Here is a 23,830-nt window from a genome sequence, read left to right as displayed (position 1 = left end):
ACCAGGGCGGGGCAACCCAGTTGCTGGGTAGTGACGCTACATGTGGGGGTGGGGTCAGAGAGGGAAAAAAATGGCGCTTTACTCTGCTCTCTCTCCGATTTCTGTCCCCTGTGCAGCTTCCCACAAGCAGACTGGGCCCCTCTGGTGCTTCCCAGGTGTGTGGGCCCATGTACCCTCCAGGACCCTGTGGGTCTCTCCAACGAACTCTCTGTGAGCCTGGGAGCTTCTCCTGGCACCTCGACCCCGATAGTTTTTTCAATCGGTGCTTTTAGGCTTTATTTCCCATCGCTGGGGCCCTGGTTTGCGCTGTCTCACTGCTCGCTCCTCTGCCTGGTTTATCTGCGTGCGACTGTGAGACAAAGTCAACCCACCACCCTGTGCCCTCACTGGATCCACCCATCGCCACCCCACACCTGGTTGGACTCAACGGTCTTTCCAGCCCAACCCGCTCCGCCACTGACTCCGCCCCTCTTACCAGTCTGGCTGAGTGGTTTGTCGTCGTAAACTTCTGTACAGTTCAATTTTCACTGTTATGGCTGCATTTTTGTTTCTAAAACTTTGCTGTCTTTAAATTTAGTTGTGAGAGGGGGCACAGTGTTTCCACCTACACCTCCATCTTGGCCGGAAGTCCTATATAAAAAAACTTCTTTAGCCCTAGCTGGTATAGCTCAGTGGATTGAGCATGGGCCTGCGAACCAAAGGATTGCGGTTCGATTCCTAGTCAGGGCACATGCCTGGGTTGCAAGCCAGTTCCCAGCAGGGGACACAGGAGGAGCAACCCTACATTGATATTTCTCTCCCTCTTTCTTTCCCTTCCCTTCTAAAGATAAATAAAATCTAAATAATTAATAAAATTATTTTTAAAAATTTTAAACAAAACAAGGAGCTTCAACACTAACCTAATCTGCAAATCTCACCCTTTTCTGAACTTGCACTTACAGTCTGTACCATGCCACATGGTGTTACTCTGTAGCATTCTAGAGTTGTTCCAACAATCCATCTTTTGTTTTTACCTCAGGCGCAGTGTTGATTAATCAGTTTTCACCACTTGTGGTACAACAGCCCTCTCTCATTACATTTTATCCCCATCCTACACCCCCATTTTTCTCCCCATCCTGAGCAACCATTATATCTAAGTGTTTATCCTTTCATTGTATTCTTACAAAATGAGCACTACCTTCTATGCACATAAATTTCAGTGTGTATTAGCACAGTTGTCATAGTTTTTTCATTTTATTCATGCATCACCAAGCTTCTAAGACACATCCACATCGCTGTGTGTGCATTTATCGCATTGCTTTTACTTGCTGTGCCCCATGGTGCGCCTTCACCACACATCATCTCTCCCCTTTCCCCAGGACAGCCACCAGGGTGGCCTCCAACTTTCTCAACAACTGTTCTACAGTTATGTGCATTACCTTGCCTATAGCTAAACTGTCAGTGCTTATAAAGAACCACGATTTTCTTCTGTGAAGCCCCCTTTGACAGTGGATAATTAGGGAATATTTGTTGATTTTCTATTGTGGTCTATGCACGTTCGCTACTGCAAGGTGCTAAAAATTAAAGTAAAATTAGAGTACGGAGTTGCCGATGGAGTCTTCCTGGTGTTTAATCTTGACTTTACCCCTTACCAGCCTTGTGACCTTGGGAAAGCAACACCTACTTGCTTTGGGCACCTCATTTTTAATCTATAAAGGTGGATATGACCACCTACCTTAGTGTGCTGTTACAAGGAATAAATGAATACAAAACACCTCAGTACAGCAAATGGCATATAACAGGTGTTTATATCTGCTTATTACTCAGTACTCAGCTTTGTGTAATATTCCATACATTTACGTTAAATGGGTTACTGTAATTCTTTGATTATCATTCCGATAACCTAGATTTTAAGGATAAATGCTACAGGATGTTAAAATGCTCTCTTTTTTTTTCAAGAATGTAGTATGTATTACTCTTTATTGCAAGATTCATGGCAATCTTTTATTTGTTGTTTATTACATGTTGAAAAAAAAGTCGTATCTATTAAGAAGTAAAATCACAAGTTATTCTTCTGTTCAAGAGAAGATGGCTGTTTTCACGTTTTCTGGTTCTTCCTCCAGTGGCTTGAAAATGCAAGTACTCCATCAGTCATGTTTTGTCTTCTGGGTTTTAAAAGAAAATGTGCCCTGTAACAGAGTGATAGTAATACGAATCAGTCCCTCCCTGTATTTACCCCAGTTTTTGACAATTGCTTCTGTTTTAAGGAACTGTATCATTATGACTCACTGTTGAGAATTTTTATTGATAAAATCTGGGCAAATGCTTAAATTAGAATAAAAATCATAGTTAATGCTAGATCTACAGAATAAGCTTGGAATCGTTATCTCTTCTATCACGGATAAGCATCTGCTCATGTCATTTTGTTAATGCTGAACATTAACATTCTGTTAATGCATTTTGTTGATCACTCTCCTGAAGCAGCCTATCATACGTACACTGACTTGCCGTAATAATTACAAAGAATCAGAATATTTAGAATTGAAATATTTGACAGATAACTCTCAAATGATTTGTGAACTTTTGAGTATTTTGCTTTTAAACAAGGCAACTCAACCATCCCTAAGATGTAACATTTCATTTGGGAACACATGCATTTACTACTTCCAAGAATTTGCACTAAGACAGAAGAATAAAATATAAAATTGAATATAGCTATTGTTCTTAATCTCTAAAAATAATAAACATTTACCAAAACAAAGTTCCAGACATACTGTTCCTAGCCTAAAGGACAGAAACAAATTCAAGTATTATTCCCAAGTACATTTAGTCTGGCATAAAGCGATATTGGTATTCTCTTAAGTTAGGTTATAAACAAATTGCAATAAGGGGATGGGTATATAAAATAGAAATAACAATGTGGAAGAAAGAAGCAGGGAGGAGAGAATTGAGTTAAAAAAATGAGAAACAGTGTTTAAAAGTTCCAATGGTTTTGTATAAAGAATGAGGTATGATGTCTCAGAAATAGTACTGAGAAATGAAATGATGCCCAGTGCATCATTTAAAAAAGTGATAAAGCAGTAAGACCACATAATAAGCAATACATTCAAAACAGTGGTAAGGAGAGAAAGACCATCAAGTGCTAGATTTACTGAATAACATTTAGATTTTACAGTTAAATATTGTGTAAAATAAAACATTGTAACATCTGTGACAGTGGGACTGAAGCTCTAGACCCTGGTCCTTCTTTCCCCTCTGAAACAATTATTTCTATATGTGTCTCTCTGCCATATTATTTAACTCTTTAATGTTCACACTATCTATTAGTTCAATATCCTTTTACCATCAAAATGAAAGTATTAACAGCTAATCCTTAATAAGTACAATAGTCCACAGTGTGTTTTAAGAGTTTTCCACATATTAACTCATTCAATCCTGTGACAATTCTATTACTAGGTGCTGTTGTCATCATTAATCTCCATTTTGTAGATGGGGACATTACTGACAGAGAACTAACTGGCCTGAGGTCATGGGACTGAACAGGGCAAAACTGGGATTTCAACCCATGCGGCCTGGCTTCAGGATGCTGTGTCACCTCACTAGTAAGGTGGCATGTCCCTCTCGACTCTTACCCATCAGTGGGCACAACACAACCATGTCACCTATATTCCAAACTTAAAACTCAGATGTAATCATTGATGAAGATCTACCTTTGGAACCATCCCACACTACCAAGCCCCAGTATTACCCAAACACTTACACATGATTTGGCCCAAAGCAAACGGGTCCACAGTACAAGTTGGGAGCAAATGTATAGCCATGCCCTCTTCCCCACCACCTTCATGATTTTTCAAGCTCTGGATGGGTTAGTGCAGCATTTTGTTTTAAGCATTTTTGCCTTTTTCACTAATTCATTTTTACTGTCCTGCAGAAAGTTGGAGCAAATTAAACATCCAACAATTCATGGATTGCTTAACTAGTGGTAGGTTATACACATGGTAATCCCACCTTACAATTCTGTTTCCTACTACTTCTGTAAGAAGGTAGTATCACTGGAAGAAACGCTTCAACAATAAAAACCATCCACAAAAGTAACCTTTCTTTGTGTAATCATCTCTACAATTTTTGGCTTCATTCCTTAACCTTTCCTGTGCTGTTTATACACATTAAATTCCTTGGATGGTCTGAATTTTCTCAGAAATAGTTCATAATATTCTTCGCTTTTCTACAAGGAGGAGTGTTGAGAGAATGAACGATCCGCCTATTTTTAGACACAGGCACAGGCACATCTCGGATGTGCAGAGCGTTTCTGCATCAGTGCAAAGGAGCCAGTACGGCCCGGTGAGGCTGCATCAGCTTTAACAGCACGAGCGCTTCAACAGAGGTAAGCACGGGGCTGGCACGCACACAGTTCTGGGGAGAAATGGGACGGGAGGCCAGGTATCAACCCGGGGAGGCGGCACCAGAGCTGTTCCGTAGGGTGAGTGGGAGTTTGTGAGAAGGGCATTCGGCAGACAGCTGGTCAAACAGTACGTGTAAAAGAAAAAAATGACAATCTTTGTTTTGACTTTACCTTGAAGTAAACTTCTTTCTCCAAGACCAGGAGTAATTTATAATAAGCCAACAGATAAGCATGAGGGATAGAATACTCTTTATATCTTTTGTATTGATACCATGAGATTAGTAGAGGATTAAGAAAAGTTTTTAAGCACTAGAAAATGTCATGCTTCCCTACAAGTTTGATATGTATTAAGAAATGTGTAAATTGTTCTTACCAGACCACCCTTAAAGTTCGCAATGATTTTCTTTCCCAGTCTGTTCATTAGCCATATGCCCCAAGTTGGCATATATTGCCACAAATATACCACCAACAGAAAAGGCTGCTCTCCGATCCAAACTTCTTTCAGGTCATTGGCCATGCTGACCAGCATCAGCCGTGCACAACGGCTGGTGGCCATCTTGTTGGGCTGGTCTGGGTCGCTACCTACAGACTAAGAAACATTTTAAAGATGAAGTGAATGCTGAGTGTTTATCTAAGGCATTTCATAAAACTTTAAAGCTAGAAAGGACCCAGAAGTCATCTAGTTGAGTGACTCTTTTATGTGACCTCATACTGCCTAGGAGTCTCCCATAGGTACTAACAGGTGTGTACAATATTTCAAAAAGCCTAACAGGAATCGTATACACTTACCAGATAAGACTGTGCAGGCTAACTAAAAGATGAAGGTTCTCTGCTTTTAATGAGAATTGTATCATCTTAATGTACTTTAGGATAATCATATATCACTTTAGCAATAAAAATCTTTAAGCAAATTCGTACATACATTTAACAAATTAAATTCTATTAACACGTAAAGAGTCCAGCCCTGGCTGGATGGCTCACTTGGTTGAGTGCGGTCCCATGCACAAAAGGTTGTCAGTCGGGGCACACACCTAGGTTTCGGGTTTGATCCCCAGGTCGAGGTGCATACAGGAAGCAACCAATCAATGTTTCTCTCTCACGCTGCTGTCTGTGGCTGTCTCGCCCTCTCTCTCTCCCCCTTCCTCTCTCTAAAAACAATAAACACATCCTCAAAAAAAAATCTTTAAAAAAACTCCATAAGAGTCCATGAGGTTGAAATGGAGGAAAAAGATAAAAGTGGTTTCTCCATACTGGGCATATCCACTACGGTTAGTCAACCCACTATCATTCTATAAATAAATAAACTGAGGCCCAGAAAGATAGTAACTCATCTGCACTCACACAGATCATTAAAATAACCACATCTACATTCTAAGTCCCTTGATTGCTACGGTTGGATGATCATTCAATTTGCCTTAGAGCCTCCACAGGAAGTGTGGAAAATATAAATTATATCTAGGATCATTTACATAGCAACATATACAGATTGATGTCGCAGTAGAAATAGACCTTAATGGAGAAAAAGGAAAGTTTCGTGGCCTTTAGAGGGATTTTGTATTACTGAGGGACTGGAGTCTTTGTCAGACATTTGCTATTCATTGAAAAATCACGCTGTGCAATCTGAGCTGAGGGCAGCACCGGCCGGGGTGAAGCTAACCTAAAATTACCATAACAGAACAAGGCTTTCTCTAAGCTCCTTCATGCAATTCCTCTTTAAAAGCACAGTATGTTTAATATACTAAAATTCGGCCACACAGAGCCTTTCGGTATTGCTATACTTTGTGAATGGGTAGAAAATGGTTTTTTTTAATCCCATAACAGTGGATTACTTATCCAACAATTTCTTTAGCCTTTATTAAAACTGGCTATCAAAACACTATCAGCTAACTTTCACAATTTTCCTTATGCCATGATTTATAGTTTGGAAATAAGTCACAAAACCCTGAGACATAGTGATGTAACACCAATACATAACTACTAAAGCATTCAAACTATATCCCAACTAGAATTTTTTACCTGTGTGACATCATTAGTTAGGGCATTCTTCACAATATTCGATTGCACAGGTCCTGGGAACACGTTAGACACTACTATGCCTGAGTATTCGACAAGTTCAGCTCGAAGGCTATTAAAAAAACCCTAGTAGACAAAATAAAAAAGCAGATAATTACAGACATACATCTCATGTTTAAGCAAATTAATACCTACATAGTTCTTCAACTATGAAGGACAATGGCAACACATTATCAAAACACGTTCTGAAATGCGCGACTAACGGGAAATGTGATTGTGCAACTTTATTAGGTATTTTTAACCATAAAACTGGAGGCCATCTAGAATAGCATTTTCAGCTCTTTCCAGGTATGAATGGTTCACCTGTTTGGTAGTGGTGGATCATACCATCAGTGATTTTTAAGGTGGGCAAGCACTGGATAGGTGAAAAAATACCCCCTGGAGATTCTGATACACACGCTTTACACCAATCCCCGTATCTCACTCCAAAAGGGGTGCGTGTTCTCCACTGAGAATCACTCAGGTTTGGTTTCTTCTTATTTCTCAAAGTGGTCTAATGGTGCCAGCATTGGGTCGGGTGGTCGGGGGGGGGGGGGCATGATTAGTACTTAACAGAAACTCTCGTGGAGAAAGAATTCAGCCCTAGCCAGGTGGCTCAGTTGGTTGGAGGGTCATCCCAGACATAGAAAGGTTGCAGGTCTGATCCCTAGTTGGGGCATGTACAGGAGGCAACCAATTGATGTTTCTGTTTCACATCAGTGTCTGTCTGTCTGTCTCTCTTCCTCTCTGCCCCCTTTCCTCTCTCTCTAAAATCAGTGAACATGTCCTCAGATAAGGAAGGAGGGAAGGAAGGGAGGGAGGGAAGGAGGGGGGAGGGAAGGAGGGAGGGAGGAATGAATCAATCCATCAATCAATCAACCTTTTCTATTTATTACTAGTTTAACAATTAGTTTCAGCCAACATTCATCTTTTCTGGACAGTAAGACCTTCTAGACTTAAATACACTTGCCACTTCTAAACCAAACAGGGAGTAAACATCTACTTTCCCTAATCTCTTTTCCTAATTTGGGAAATGGCCCAAGATTACATTGTTATAAACTGAGTTAACTATTGAAAAGCCTGAAGAGCTAACCCGCAGGGTACATTTATTTATGATCTAACAACGTTAAATAGGTATCAGCCCTTAACTCTGACCCCTAACAAAAACACAGGGCCTATGAAGATTCATGCTGCCAGTGTCTAACTCTGATGGACAGGAAAAAGGCTTTCTAAAGGAAGGAACTCCCATACCCTTAACTTTCTGCCACTCTTTAGCAAAGAGGAGAGAGGAGAGACACCATAAGAGCCAGTACACGAGACACTAAAATCTCTTCCTGTTTGAAGTCACATCTAGTATAACGTGATAGTGTGAACTTTTCATTGATAAACAAGTTCCCTCTATAGCTCACTGGGCATCTGACAAGGAAATATGCTCTTCAAAGAGCCTTTATCTGACACATTGTGTCAGAGGATCAAAGCCAGCAATAGAACGGTGAGTCCTGGAGGGCAGGCCAGACAACTCACATTGTGTCTGAGGGCCTCCTGCACGTCTTACGTACGACACACTTGGTGCCAAACAGAAGGGGGAGCCGCCTTCCCTCACCTACCAGCCTCCGAGTTGCCCAGCTGCTCTGCAGGAAGGGACTGATGCCCTGTTGCCAAATATGAGGAAATCATCACGTAGCAGTCCCTTTCCTCACTGTCTGCTTTTCATAACAGAAAGGATGTCCCAAGGAACCAAATCTTCACATTTTCCTGAAATTGATGATCATTCACCTATCCGTCTCATTATTCCAACAGCGAAACATTCTCTGTGAACTGACCTTCAACGGCATTAACTACAAATTAGAAGTCTTTAATCATTCTTCTCCTCTTGGCCATATGACTTAATTTTTTCCATGTTACAGTTTAAAAACATTTCTTCACATCCACTCTTACCCAACATTAAAAATTCACTCATTTCTAATACTGACAACTCAAAAGTTAAGCAAACCAAATCAAGCTTCTCTCCTATCCTCTGCATTGACTGGACTGTCTTCTTCCAATAAACCCAGGGTAAAGACAGTCAAAGCTGGTCCCAGCAGGGCTATGAAGCACAAGGCAGATCCTCTAGTGGGTGGTTCCTGTTTCTGATGTGCTTATACATTTAGGCCAGGTAAAATAAACCCCACCTAAAAGGGGTAGAAGGGGGGAGGAAAAAGAAGTCCCAGGAGTAGGGAGGAATACTACACCCCAAAGTATATGAAGAAATCAGGGGCAGACCCCAAATGTGCCATGAAGATGTGGTAGAAATGAGGAAAAAGCAAAGGGTGATATGTTGACTAGACTATACAATTCTTGAGGGTGGGGACCGTATCTCGTCATTTTTCTATCCCCAGGATCTGCTGCAGCGCATGGCATAGTTGCAGGTACTCAGTACATGTTTGTTGAATTAGAAAAAGGCATGTGAGGTTCAAGTCTTTTTAGGCATCTTCTGGGAATGTCCTCTATCAAAGACCTCCTTGAGTCTCTGTCTCTCTGCATCACTGCATAGTTCCAATAACCTCTTACAGTGGGGGCCATATCCCCTGTGTACATTGAGGTCAGTTCTGTGCAAGTCAGTTTGAGCAGCCTTACCCGAAGAGCGTGTTTGCTGGCACAGTACCCAGTAGAAACGGGCACAGATAGGATACCCATGAAGCTATTCACAGTAACGATCTTTCCTTGCTTCCTCTCGATCATGTGAGGCAGAACGCACATTGTCAAGGACACTGTCCCTAAGTAGTTAAGCATTATGAGCTCCTTGTAGACATCCAGGCTGGTTTCCACAAAGAGAGAACGCTGGGATCTTCCACCATTGTTGACCAGAATGTCGATCTAGTTAAATAAAATCAGAAAAGGGACACTTTGGGGATGACCTGTAATGGAGATTGATGGAATACCTAGGGCTGACTACTTATATTGTTAACTTGAAGAATCACTGAATCAGAATGGTGTATTTCCAAAAGTCAGAAATAAAAATATTTTTAAAAAAAACAGGATTCACCTGTGGAATTAATTCCTATTTTAGGTGACTCTTTATGGAAAGTAGCGAGTGTTATAAAAATAAAAGGCACTGAGGTTCTAGCTTCTTTTGTTCTTTATGGAGGGGTTAGTACTTGTTAAATTATGAAAAGTAGTAATTACACAAAGCCAAAGACTCAGAAATTAAGAGGCCCAACTCACAAGCCCTGATCTCACTGCATGGACCCATTTGCCTAAAGCCCTTTTAATGACAGCACCACAGATGGGAATCACTCTTGCAACTACTTCAAAGCAAGACTTATCAATTCAAAATGCTACTTACTTTACCAAACTCCTGGAGAACGGTTTTGGTAGCCACTTCGTGTGAACTTACATCAGTCAGGTCAAGGGGCAAAACAAGTATATCTTTTTCTTTTAAATTCCCATTCTCTAAATAAAGACACTTAAAAATTAGTGTGGAAGTCACGCAATAGTTCATTCAAGCTCCCTGCCACTCACATTAAATCTAACACCCATCCTTACAATCAGACTTGGCAACAAACTCACTTCTGAGTGGCCCTGCAGGAGAGTCTCTCAGTGATCAAGAGGACTGGTGGCCATACGGCAACATCGTATCAGACAACAAGCTGGCTGGGGACACGGGAAGGAGAAGGGCTCTCCTCCACTCACCTAGAGTTAGGTGTCTCTTCATGGGAAGTAGCTAGAGTAGACTATGAAAGTCAGACTGTTCATATAGTAGTCTATATAAACAGTCTAACATTGGAACAGGCTAGAGGAAATCAAGACTATACTACATGGTAAAAAAAAAAAAAGCACAAGTTTTGAAGCAATTTCTTTAAAGTACAGAAATACTTTTGTATTATGACAGGTTCACAGCATCAGTTGCTCTTTTTCACATATTGAAAAACAAACTTTATGCTTAAGACCAGTGAGAAGCTCAAGCCCGACTGGCATGACAGCTTTCCTTCCGGAGGCTGAGGATTCCAGGAGGCAAACATGGGGACGTAGAGAATCCTGGAATTCCCAACCAAGAATCATGCTGGGCTGTAATGGCCCTCTCTATTTCTGTCCATTAAAAAAGAAAAAAACACTGAAATTAATTGTCTTGAACTCTAACCTTGGAGTACAAGTAATGCCAATAAGAAAACAAGCAAGTAGAGAAAACATCAGATGTATAAAGGCTGATGGACAAAGGAGTAAACTGTGAAACATTAACAGTTTTAAAAGAAAGAAAAAAGTTTGTACCAGTTGTCTGGCAGATACAAGGAAAACATCCAGCCTCGTTCCACCTCGGAAATGCTGACATGGTTCACCTCTGCCCGTGCAGGTCTTCCCAGCAGGGCAACTGCTGCAAGGAACAGCCCAGGGAAGAACGCAACAGCCCTTAGGACTTTGGGAACTAACATTCATTCCTGGATAGTTAGTCCCATCAGCAAAGTGAAAGAAAGATTTCTACTGAATGACAGGTAGATGACCAAAAAAATGGTCTGCTGGAAAATTCAAAATTATCTCAGTTTAGATACTAAATAATAACTTTATATACCTCCGGCTGCTTTCAATGTGAACATAACCACACTAAAACTGGAACAAAAATAAACTTTGTTGCACTATATATTGACATGAAAAATACTATCTCAAGTTGCCTTTTTTAAGCTTAATTCACTACCTATTCTTTCATTCTTTATAACAGAAATCTTATGCCATCCCACATGACTACAGTATCTGACATTTTACCTAAATGAGTCAGGATCCTTTCTAATTCAATTTCTATGGTTACATACCTGTATGTCATACATAAGAATCAAACTATTCCTTCTTTAAGACAAAAATATAAGGCATTTATTTGGTTTCTAAAAACCCACCAACATTTGAGAGAATTGGTGGTCACTCCCAAACACCAAGAGGCAGTGCAATTTAAAAAAATTAAAAAGTAGCCCTGGCTGGTGTAGCTCAGTGGATTGAGCACGGGCCTGCGAACCAGACGATCGCAGTTCGATTCCCAGTCAGGGCACACGCCTGGGTTGCAGGCCAGTTCCCAGCAGGGGACGCATGAGAGGCAACCATACATTGATATTTCTCTCCCTCTCTCTCCTTCCCTTCCCCTCTAAAGAAAAATAAATAAAATCTTTAAAAAAAAATTAAAAAGTAGAAATGTGTCAGGAAAAGAGAAGAGAAAGGCCAGGGCTGCCAATTAAGAGATGATGAAAGGAAGAGGACTCAGGTCAAACACTCAGAACATTTGGACCCAGGCTGTGCTGTCTGAGAAAATCCCACTCTCCCTGCTGAAATTCCCCAAACTGTATTCAGAATGTGGATTCTGATTTATTTCCAGGAAGCACAGCTGCTGTATTTAGATCTACTTACCAAGGCACCTTCTTTTCACCCTTTCCAGCTCCTGCACTCTCCTGGCCGACAGCACCAAGGACACTCCTAGTTTAGACAGCTGGTAAGCCAGCTCCTCACCAATCCCACTCGATGCTCCAGTCACCCACACCACCATGTCCGTCAGCTCCCATTCTGTTGAGAAAAGAGTGAGGGTGGAAGGAAGAAAATAAGCTGTGAATTACCACCCATATCCAAAGACTAGCAAAGAAAAAGAAGTGTTTTAAGCAATACCACCAATTAATGAGGGTATAACGTGAGTCACTATGATGCAATGTTCCTGTGTGCCTTGTTTATTAAAATACCTGTCATTTGTCAAAAATAGCAAACCAGGTGTCACTTAACATACACATTTCTGGTTTTCAATTAGGGAAGTTAAAAACCAGGAAAATGAGTTTGACCTGGGTTGTGCGCCAGGTCCACAGTCCGGGGTGATGGAGAGGCAGTGCATAGATGCCTCCAACATTGATGTTTCTCTCCCTCTTTCTCCCTCTCTTCCCCTCTCTCTAAAAGTAAATAAATAAAATCTTTAAAAAAGAAAGAAGATCTTCAAAAAGTCTTACTTGTAAAATAAATGAAAGATAATTTCCATATACAACAGCTATATGTCCACCCTAACCTACCAGGAAACTTTAAACCAATGAAAAAAAAAAAATCAGGAGACTGGTTTACTACTTAGTCAAGTGATCCTGGAACCTGTCAGGTTGACGGTATGGGCTCCAGAAGCGGCCCGGGGTTCAAAACCCAGCTCCAGTACATAGCAGTGACATACACCTATGTGAGAACTCAGAACCTCAACTTCCTACAACTAGAAAATAGTAGAAAGTCTGCCACAGAATTGTTGAGAGGAACAGGTTAAAACGGGCAGGGTTCTCACAGCAGGGTCTGACACATACTCAGTGCTTAATAAAATGTCAACTAAGAATCGTTGCTAAAAATCTTCAACAGATGACTTTTGGCAGCAAAACGTAAGATATTCACTCACTAATTTGTGTGTTTCAATTTCTCCAGCCAGGGGCAATGAGGTTACTAACTATAATGGCTTAACATTTTTCCATTACTTCCTATGTGTTTTTAAAAACATTATCTTATTGAAACCCTCACAAGAACCTTATGAACTATGGATTATCTCAATTTTATAAAAAAGGAAACTGAAGGTTACAGAAATTAATTTATCCCATTAGACTACAAACTTCCTTATGGCTGCCTTGTTCTGCCTGCCTTGTTCCTTGTTCCTACTATGTCCTCAGTGCCTAGCACACTGTGATATAGATGGGACTCCACAAATAACCACTGAATAAACACCCAAGATCCCTAGCAGAGCTGAGATATGAGCCCAGGTATATCTCACTCCAAAGGCCACACTCTGACCACTAGCATATGATGCCCATATTTTAAAACCAATGTTTTAAAACCCAACTGTTTTTTTAGCCATTCAAGAAAAAGCAACTTGTCCTCAGGAAAGGAGGTTTCATGTAAATAATCTGAACCAAGGATGGAAACATCCCTGTTACAATGTCTGGGCTATGATGCTTTCCCATCACATGATGTGCTTTCACATCATGGAAAGAGCACAACTGGGCCACCTTCCTGAAGGATTTTCTCAGGAATAGAAAACTACGAGTATATTCAAAGAGTCATTTCTTCATTCATCAACTACTCATTATAGGGAACCTATCCGTGTAGAATGGCAAATGTAGCCCAGCCCTATCAGAAAATCGACAGGCGCAGGTCAGCACATAGGAGCCAGACCCACAGATCAGCTTTCCCGTGGGAAACCAGGCCTGCATTGTACCCAGGCTGCTTTGAGGCTTGCTCTTGCTAAAACTCGTTCACCCTGAGTTGAAGCAGAAATGTTTACTGCATATCTTTAAAGTAACTTCCTGAAGTCTGTGCTAATTCTTCCAAGGACGAGTGTAGCCTTACCAATCACTCTTGTCATTCCCTTGCATTTGCAACATTTTTTCCTTGTTAATCTGTAAGAAGTAATCAGTAACATCCTTTCCTTTGTTATCTGTAAAAAGTAATCACCAAAAGCAAACCTGAGCATAATGAATGAAAACCTTCTTTGATGTACACTATTAGAAAGCAATAAAAGTCTGTCCCGGCAAGGGTCGAGACATGCTTTCTCAGAGAGCAGCTGTGCCGTCCCTTTTTCTCCCCAGGACTTCTGCGGTCTGTGTGAATTTGTCCATCTCATCCACAACACTGTGGACACTGCTGGTCAAAGTCTGCATCACTCATTGATCCACAGTTCTGCAAAACTTGGACTCTGGGGTAAATAGAGTTTGTAGCTCTTTACTAACCAGCATAGAACTAACAAAGATTTCATTTTTGCCCCCAAATGCAAATATTATTTAAATTCGACCATGAAAATCCCCAGGCTCACATTTACCTTAGTACACCTATAGTTCTGGCACCTTCCTGGGGAAGAAAACTTTTTTTTGCACCAACATTTACAAATTGCACAGAATCTGGTATATACAACGGCCTCCCTTAAAAAGCCTCTGAAAGCACATTCTTGAAGTTCAAAGAAACTTACAGTTCAATTCCAAGCTCAGTGTGAGAATTCTCTCCTCAGGTCGACTAGTCTCTACTTAATTCCCTCACAGGATGAGGAAGCTAGTGACCTCTGAGGCAATTACTCACTCCTTTTTTTGGACCAGTCTAATCCTTCAAGGCATTCAAAGATTCTTACCCGGATGCGCTATGCCTTTAACTTCTCCCCGCCAGCATCTGACGCCTTGTGACACCAGAAAGAATAGATGGAGCCTGCCTTGCACATGACAACCCCTCATTCACTTGAAGACAGGTGTTACCGTTGTCCTAAGTTCTCTCCTCTCTTGCTTCTCTAAGGGTACATAAACACCTCCAATTGCTGCTACCTTCCCGCAGATGACATGGCATCAGGTTTCTCCTTCACTCTTCTGCTCCCACCCCTCTGCTCAGGCTCTAGCTGGTCAATGTCCCTATTGAAGGGAGTTGGCCAGAGCAGGACACAGGATTCCCACAGGGTCTGTACGGTTCAGAGCAGGGTGAGGTGACTAAATTGCTTCCCTTGTTCCCCAGAAGACAGCCTGTGTGAGGGCCTGGACAGTGGCTGGACCAGTCGCTGCCGTGTCCCCAATGCCCAGCACAAAGGCTGACCCAGGTTACAGAAGACATCTGTTGTTGTTGGCAGTTTGCTGTTTCAAGACACTAAATGTTTCCCAGGCTTGCCTAAATTTTCTGGCACTCACTTCACAGTTGCCTCATTTTGAGCTTCCTGTCAAGTAAAACCTGATGTTCCTCACCCGGGCTGCTGTTGAGAGTTGCCCTGCTCTGGACTTGTGCCAGATATTTTTTCTGGATCAACGTGCAATATCTAAAATTAGTCACCCTTAAATGTCACCATGTGAGATATATGCTTAGAAATGCGGAGAACTTCTCTGGAAGAACATATAAACGGTGGGACATGGTGGTTGTCTCCAGAGAGGCATACTGAGGAGGTGGGGCAAGACCTGGAAACAGTTTTATTTTTCACTGTATATCTTTTATATTTTTAATTTTCAATTATGTGAGCATATTATTTATATTTTAAGTGACAAAAATAATAAACCTTTAGAGAAGATGAGGAGGATAATTTTTTATCATCTTGATAAGAGTTTGTCCATCTTTCCAATCTGAGCTACTTTGGGACCAGAGTCTGTCCTCGTGGTCTTTTCACTTTTTTTCACTACCCCTCACTCCCAGCGGTCCTGTTATTTTTTTCCCTAACAACCCCCCCATGGAATTGTAATTCCGCTGATACACTCTGTTTATACATATATCTGTGCCTTATATTTAAGATGTTCTATAAAGTTTACTCTTCAGCAAGAATGGCTAAATTCAAAAATTAAAAGTTAAAAATGAAACACTATTAGCATTTAACTTAACTTTATGTCTGTATTTGCTGAATAACTTTTAATGTAATGTGATTACTCAGATAAATAGTAATGTATTAAACTACATATGAAAGTTAACAAATCATAACTACATAATAGCAATGTAATTAAATCTATTCAGAAATCCTCCAAAATTGTTATTTTTCCAGCAAAAGTAAAACATTGAAAAAAATTAAATAAATTTGTTAAAATTCATGTTTAGTCCCCTTAACTTTTAACATTTGCTTACTATGTGAAAATAACTTTTAATTTAACTGGCTGCTAGATATTACAAACCTTTTTCCTTTTCAGAGCTTGGCATAATTAGTGGGTTGAATAATTTGTATAGAACTAAATAATAAAATACAAACTATTTGCATGTCATTCTCAAAATCCAAGTTAACCCAGAAGCACTGAGGATCAAACACAAACTTCCACAAAGCAGCCAGTAGGCACGTGCATTCTATTTGCTGAAATGGAGCAAACCATCAAGAGAAAGTCTGCCAATCACAGCCATCAATTTGCCATGGTTTTGTAGCATTGACCTTGCATATGTGTATTGTATTTTCCATGAAGTCAATAATGCCGGTGTTGCACATGTCCCACCAAAAATGAAAAACTAAGGGGAAAGATTTCGTTAAGTAGGGTTCAGCTTTCTAGGGACACAAAACACTGTACCTTCTCAGGGGTGTCCAGTCTGTGGCCCACGGGCCGCATGCAGCTCAGGATGGCTATGAATTCAGCCCAATACAAAATCGTAGTTTTACTTAAAACATTTAGATTTGTTTGTGATTATATGTCATAATGTATTTAATGTGGCCCAAGACAACTCTTCTTCCAGTGTAGCCCAGAGATGCCAAAAGTTTGGACATCCCTGCAGGTTCCTTTTGGGTCCCCAAGAACCAATTCTCAACCCACAGAAGCAATACCATTTCCCTTCTCTCCTGGCTCCATTTTAAAAGCATAACCTCGCTCCCAAGCAAACCTCTTCATGATGAGTCTTTTCCTTCAGGAAACTTGGTCCAGCAAAACCCTACTTCCCCCAGCCCTTATGGATCCAAAGCACATCTTTGGGCAGGTCATTAAATTTCTCTGAATATTAGTTTCTCTACCTGGAAAGTAAAATTAACAAAGACTACTTTGTATGAGTCCTTGTAACACATACTGAGTACAGAGAATGTGTTAGTTAACCACCAGCAAATATTAAACAGGGCACAGACACACGTGGGACAGGAGGAACACCCCTAGTATGACAATAATTTTCTTACTCCCATCAAAACACAGTCCAGGTCTTTTCAGGAATATACTTTTACCTACTCCAATGAGTAAGTAGGTAAGCCCAGGTCACATGGAGAAAGGAAGAATGTTTTAACTACTCTAAAACTCAGTAACTAAAGGAGCCAGAGAGCCTTTCAAACTCTTTGCTGGATACATGTCATGGGCATAATCATGTATACTTTTCAACATGAAAAAGAAATGATTATCGAAAGCACTGCCTGCTCTTTCTGCATCCTGATAAAAGTTTGCGTTGAAGAATAAATGTTTCCAAACTCTATTTTCAGATTCCTCTGTGCCAGCAGGGGACAGCCCAGCCTTACCTGTACATCCTTTCCACCTGATGTAAAACTGTTAATCTTTGAAATGTGTGTACTTCCCGCTTACCCCTCTACCTGTATAAGCAGCCCACACTCTTCCAAGTCAACTGTTTCAAGGCTTCTTGGAGTTCTGCTCTCGGGCATGTCCTCAATTTGGCCCAAATAAAAACCTTTTCTTAAATTTACAGAGGTTTAGGTCTTCTTTTTCTCGAGAATTTCAACTTTTGCCATTTCAAAACCCCAGGAGAGTGAAAAGTGGTGGATAAACAATTTCATCAAGTAGAAACACGGAGCTCCTGTCATCAAAAGGGGTTTCCCTTACAAACCAGGGGAACGCGCGCACTACTCCAAGTACCGTCCTCCGACACCGCATCAGAACCCCTGAGAGCCAGGTAAGAACCGAGGGCCCTGAGGGAGCCCGCCCATTCCAGTATTCTATTACTTTGGCGACAAAGCAAGTCCAGCCGACCAGCACAGCAGATTAAAGGCAGCATCACCACTTCCTCCCGCACCCGCAGCCCCTGGAAAAGGCTCAGCCTTGCGACTCGGAAGCTGCACGCCACCCAGAGAGACGCGACGGCAGCGCAGACTCCGCCGCAGGGGGCCCGGCCTCCCACACTGGAGGGATGGCTGCGGGTCCTCACCTGGACGTCGCCCCTGCCACTCGGCCCACAGCAGGGTCAGGTCGCCATCAGCCCGCAGGAAGCGCAGCAGCTGCACCACGAACGCCAGCAGCGCGAACAGCGCCAGCAGCGAGAGCAGAAAGTCCCAGCTCATGGCGGCCGCGCGCGCCCGGCTCCGCGGGAGGAAGACCGGCGGCGCTAGACGATGGATGCTGCCGCCTCCACGCCCGTTCGGGAGCGGTGCCGCCAGGCTCCGCCCAGTCCCGCGCCACCTCTGGGAGTCGGACTGCTCGCGTGGGCGTGGGGTGCGCCCGAAGGTCGCGCCTAGAGCACCCGCCCCGCAGTTGCTACACTGGTTCCTCCTGCGTGTGCGTCCAGTAAAGGGTTGCAGTTGGAACAAAAGGCATGGATTCGTAATATCAAAAAACGATTCTTTAGCAGTTGTTTTGAGGATAGGTTTCTAGGCTCTGGTTGTGTCAACAGAAAGAGCACAAATATTTCAACCGAAAGACGCGGGCTCCTCTTGTTATCCTTCTTTAACTACAGGAATCGAGCAAACCAAATTGTTTTTCACCTCACCCAACCCCCGCCGAATTAACCCAGTCTTTCTGAGTCAAATTGGCCCCATGTCCACTAAAATTCGGAAGCGCCGTGCAAATCACATTTGCCTAGTTGCTGGAGGGGAAAGTGCAGTTTGGGCCGTAACTGTCCACGAGCACTAGCGCTAGGAGCTCGGATGTGGGGGACCTTTGCCCACCCAGCGGGACTTAGTAACTGTACCCCCCAGTGAGCCTGATTAAATTATTTCATTGTCTGTCCCCACAAAGAATATGGAGGAGGATTTAAATGAGAAGGTGCATGTGATGGGACAGAGGCTGGTACACAGTGGTTCATTCTTTTGTAATTATTACTATTATCATTATTATTTTTTGTTCCCATAATTATAATTTCTTAAATGTCAACCTGAAAGGGAGTTTGTTTATAAACTTGTATATTCTATACCCATAGAGTTCCCCTCACACGTGAAAGCAATAAGAATGTTAAATTGTAATGAACCGAATTGTTATGGCTTGGGAATCCTTGAGGAAGCTGTGAGCTAGCTAACCTTACAACTTGGAATGATACTGCTCAAGAGTCACCTTCACTGGATTGTCACCTTTGCAATAAGGGTTTTATTTACTTTATGATGAATGACTTTTAAAATCAGGTCCTTAAAAAGACCACTCTAAATCTCACCACAGTGCAAAAACTCTTAAGAGTTTCCTCTGAGCCTGTTTCCCCTTCTGTAAAATTTATAAGAGGTGAGTTAGATTTGGTGGCGCAAGCCAGACCATACCATGGGTAGACTGGACTCTCCATCACAAACTCCAGTTGCTGCAAGGGTGAGAGGGGAACAGAGCTGCAAAGGGCAACCATGGCAGTGGGAGGTGGAACAGCAGGCCAGGACTGGGGGAAACCCACCCAAACAATATGATCCCCTGATCTGTCAGCTCTAGAGATTAAGGAGTCTCTGTGAGAGACAGAATCATGGTTACAGAGAACATTTTGATGGTTGCTAGAGGGGAAGGGAGTATGGGGAGATGGGTGAGAGGTGAGAAGATTAAGAAGTACAAATAGGTAGTTATAGAACAGCCATGGGGATGTAAAGTACAGTACAGGAGATGGAGTAGCCAAAGAACTTATATGCATGACTCATGGAAATGAACAATGGTGGGAGGACTGCCTAAGGGAGTGGGGAGTATTGGGTAGAGGGGGACAAAGGCAGAAAAATCAGGACAATTGTAGGAACATAATCAATAAAATAAAATCAGTACAATTTAATAAATAAAAATATTTTAAAAATAAATTTTTAAAAGAACTCTCTGTGAGCTCTGAATGTCTCAAAAATATGTCTTTGCTTTTTAATCTGATGACTTGGTTCAGTACAAATGTCTCATCCATTCCCATGTATGTACTTACCATAAATTTATGTATATAATTTTATGTACATGCATTTATTAACTTATATGCTGTAATGGTTAATTTTATATGTTGACTTGGCCATGCTATGGTATCCAGTTTTGGGTCAAGCACCTGTCTAGTTGTTATTATAAATGTATTTTTTGTGTTTTTATATTTCTATCTTTTATTTTTGTCTAACTTGGACTTTTTTATTAAATATTTTATTGTTGTTCTATTACAGTTGTCCCAGTTTTTCTACCTTTGCTCTCCTCCATGCAGCCTCCCCCCACAGTCAATGCCCATCCTGCTGTCCTGTCCATGGGTCATTTATACTTGTCCTTTAAGTAGGCTTTTCCCCTTCTTTTCACCTTATCCCCCTCCCCGCTCCCCTCTGGTCTCTGTCCGTCTGTTCCTTGTTTCCATGCCTCTGGTTCTAGTTTGCTCCTTTGTTTGTTTTGTTCATTAGGTTCCTCTTATAGGTGAGATCATGAATGGATTTTTAAATGTAATTAACATTTAAATTAGTACACTTTAAGAAAAGCTAATTAGGCTCCATAATGTGGGTGGTTCTCATCCAATCAATTGAAGGCCTTAAATTAAAACAAGACCAAGTTACCCCAAAGAAGGAGTTCTGGCTTCAGGCTGCCTTTAAACTTGAACTGCAACATCAACTCTCCCTTCAGTCTCAGTATCCTGGCCTACCCTGCAAATTTCAGACTTGCTGGCCCCCACAATCAAATGAGCCAATTCCTTAAAATCAGTCTCTCTGTACATATTTGCATATGTATATGTATGTGTGTGTTTGTGTTTCCTATTGGTTCTGTTTCTGTGGAGAACCCTGACATACACAAACTATAATAAAACTACATGGTCATTTCACCTCAATGGCAGTTCATACACTGGAAAATGAAAACAACTAAGTAATACACAAATTTTAACAGCAGAAATTTCAATTTACCTGAATAAAGGCATAATTCATTTTGTGATTCAATTATGTTTAAATAATCCCTTACTCTCATCAGAAAAGCAACTATTATAACTAATATCTTTATAGTGCAAAATTGTCCTCATCTGTTCTCTTCACTGGTAAGAAAAATCCAGCCTCTAAATCTGCTGCCCCTGGGAAGGGTGCTCAACAAGTTCTTTTCACAAATGGCGTCAGAATTGCCTCTTCCTACTCTGCACAGAACTTGGAGCCAAAGTGCTCAGAGCAAACAAAGGACAGAAAAACAAATAAAGGATCCCCCCTTTATTTGAAGGCTGGTGGAGCAGTAGAACCCCAGTCTCTCCTGGATCAGTCCACTCATGAGCTGACAGACTTTTAACCGCTTAAATATAAAATTTCAGTAATTAAAGAAAGCTGATTGAAACATAAGCTGCATTATTTCCTTTCGAACAGGGAAACAAGCAATTGCCAGGAGACACGGAGAGAATCACTATGGCTTTAGTGCCCTTTCTCTCTTTCCATTTGGAAGGAGCATTGGCAGCTCTCTCTCCTCAAGTCTCAGTGTTTTTGTAATGACACCAGGACGGTGCTAAAGAATGTGGCCATCACGCAAGGCCCCACAAACCAAGACAACGGTCCATCGGTTAAGACAGGGTCCTTTCACAATTAGAGAAAAAAGACTGGGATCATATACTCTACGTCAACACCCTGCAACATGATTCTGGCGACACGCAAACTTACTCTCACCTAAAGTATCTGTTTTGGTCAACCAAATCCTAGTCTGAGGCTAAATCCTCCCCTACCCAAGCAATGATTCACATCCTCATAGTAAACAACACTCTAAAAATAAGGCTGAAAATAGAACAAAAACAAGACATCACGGTCTAATTACACAAAATATTCCGATGCTATTCTTGATTCATTACACTAGAAATGAGCTTCAAAACGTTGAATTGCTTCCGACTTAACACTTACATGTATTGGACAGGCACCAATGGCAGCAATTTTCTTATTCTTAAGCATTTAAAAGCAAGAGGGTTTTCGATTCACAAGCCTCACAGGGCCCCAGTTAGAGTACACAGAAACTAGGTCATGGCTGAGAACAATGGATTGTCAAATGGAGAAAGTTCTAGGAGGTGATGCAGCAGAACGTCTAGCCTCTCTAATTCCTGGAATACCTTGCATGCTCTGATGCCTGCTATCCTTGGCAGAAGTCAAATATCATTTTAAAACAAGAATGCAAGTGAAAAAGACCACAGCTTTCCTCCTCAGTGTTTTACTTTCCAGGCTTGCCTACAAAACTTTCCTTTTATCTGGAAATGCTTTTGAGACTGTTACTTGAAGTGATTAAATTTCCTTAAAAAGCTTTTCCTTCTCTCCTTCCATGCCATTGCAAACCTTCGCTCCCCCTTCCCCACTCCTTTCTCTACAACATGTTTTGGAGAGATAATGACCTTATCACAATAGTCACTTTTGATGGTATGGGCTCAAGATCAATCAGCATAGATCAGCCAAGATGAAGGCAGTTGTGTGTAAGAATATTGTCAACTTCCATAATGAAAGCATCTATTAAAATAACTTTAAAAATCCAGATCCTCCAAGGTCGGCAGTTTCGGGGGCAGGGGGTGGGGAGGGGGGATGAGCAAGACTCCATGAGGGAAAAGACAGACTGCAGAAGTCTGGGGGGAAAAATATTCTCCCTCATAAGCAAGAAGCTCCTCAAAAAATTAAAAATAGCCCTGACCAGCATGGCTCAGTTGATTGGGTGTCATCCCACAAAGTGAAGCATTGCTGGTTGGATTCCTGGTCAGAGCACATGCTTAGATGCCTAGGTTGCAGGTTTGGTATCCAGTCAGGATGCCTACAAGGGTCAGCCAGTCAATGTTTCTCTCTTGCATCAAGGTTTCTCTCTCACATTGAGGTTTCTCTCCCCCTCTTTCTCCCTTTCTTCCCCTCTCTAAAACCAATAAGCATGTCCTTGGGCGAGGATTTTTTTAAAGAGGAAAAGAAGAAAGGAAGGAAGGGAGGGAGGGAGGGAGGAAGAAAAGGCTTTCTTTACTAACTTTTGCATCGTCTATGGAAAGTGTCCATGAATAAGTCAGCACTGCCCTCTACTGGAAGAACTGTGTTTATTACTCAATGGTTGTGTCCAAGATTACTTAAATAGAATTTTTTTCCTCCTTAATTTCAATAAAAGATGCATAGAAATCAGGACACCTGAGCTGTCCGGATAGTCCTCCATGCCTATTGATATGGTGAGATAAAATGTTCCTCAAAGGAAGCCTTCATTTTCTGTTTTGAGAATATAAGTTTAACAGATGAATTCCAATGCATTGACAAACAGTCAGACAAAAGACAAATGGAGGCAGAGATGAGAGAGAGAGATACAGACAGACAGAGACAACTCCCATCCGAGTAAACGGGGACTGCCTACCAACTTCAGCAACCTCAAAAATAAATTCAGGTAACTGGTTTCTTTGTGACATCAGCAGCTGCAGTTCTTATTGTGCACATACTAATTCTAGCTCATGGGATAAACGTTTTGTCTTCTTGAAACAAAATTTAAGCTGTGAGCGTGGTCAGCTATTAGTCCACCTGCTGTGAAAATGTTATGCTTCTATCAAAGCAGATTAAATTGTGATTGGTTGAGAGTCAGCCAGCAAACTGTTGTACCCGACATAGTAACGGCATTAAAACCGACTGAAATCTAGCCCCAATTTCGACTTGTAAGGAAAGACAGATGGAAAACCTAATATCAATTAAACCGTATGCCATATATTGCGGTGACAAGCAGACCTGGATACAATCTTAATAAGACAAATGCAATTGCAGACCGCGCTGTCATTGTGGGTGGAGCCTCCCAAAGCGGGTTCTGCAACCCCAGGCTCCACCACCTCGCCCAGAAGCAGTCTCAGATCCTGGAAAGAACGTGGGCTTTGGCACAAGCAACCTGGACTCCACCTCTACCACGGTGTGGCCTTGAGAAAGGCCTTGCTTCCCTTACC

The 23,830-nt window shown here is 41.6% G+C and overlaps 1 protein-coding gene across 1 annotated transcript; it reads right to left on the bottom strand.

Moving 5' to 3' along the window:
* Positions 1-1,942: 1,942 nt before the first annotated feature.
* On the bottom strand, positions 1,943-18,159 carry DHRS7 (dehydrogenase/reductase 7). Its single transcript, XM_037031292.1, has 7 exons — positions 17,960-18,159; positions 11,801-11,953; positions 9,759-9,865; positions 9,050-9,289; positions 6,398-6,520; positions 4,755-4,970; positions 1,943-2,168 (listed from the first exon to the last, which is right to left on the bottom strand). The coding sequence occupies exons 1-7, from the start codon at positions 18,090-18,092 to the stop codon at positions 2,127-2,129; spliced, it is 1,014 nt and encodes a 337-aa protein (XP_036887187.1). The 5' UTR covers positions 18,093-18,159; the 3' UTR covers positions 1,943-2,126.
* Between the last annotated feature and the right edge of the window lie 5,671 nt (positions 18,160-23,830).

The sequence above is a fragment of the Sturnira hondurensis genome, unplaced genomic scaffold, assembly GCF_014824575.4.
Source record: "Sturnira hondurensis isolate 20B ecotype Veracruz unplaced genomic scaffold, ASM1482457v3 Scaffold0021143, whole genome shotgun sequence".
Taxonomy (NCBI): domain Eukaryota; kingdom Metazoa; phylum Chordata; class Mammalia; order Chiroptera; family Phyllostomidae; genus Sturnira; species Sturnira hondurensis.
The sequence above is the reverse complement of the archived record's forward strand: the minus strand, read 5'-3'. Positions and strand labels throughout refer to the sequence as shown.

Excerpts from the sequence above, each read along its gene's own strand:
- DHRS7 (XM_037031292.1), bottom strand. The coding sequence starts at position 18,092 with ATGAGCTGGGACTTTCTGCTCTCGCTGCTGGCGCTGTTCGCGCTGCTG. Across the intron at positions 9,290-9,758 it reads TTCTCCAGGAGTTTGGTAAA|ATCGACATTCTGGTCAACAA; the intron begins GTAAGTAGCATT and ends TTATTTAACTAG. Across the intron at positions 4,971-6,397 it reads TAACTAATGATGTCACACAG|TCTGTAGGTAGCGACCCAGA; the intron begins GTAAAAAATTCT and ends AATGTTTCTTAG.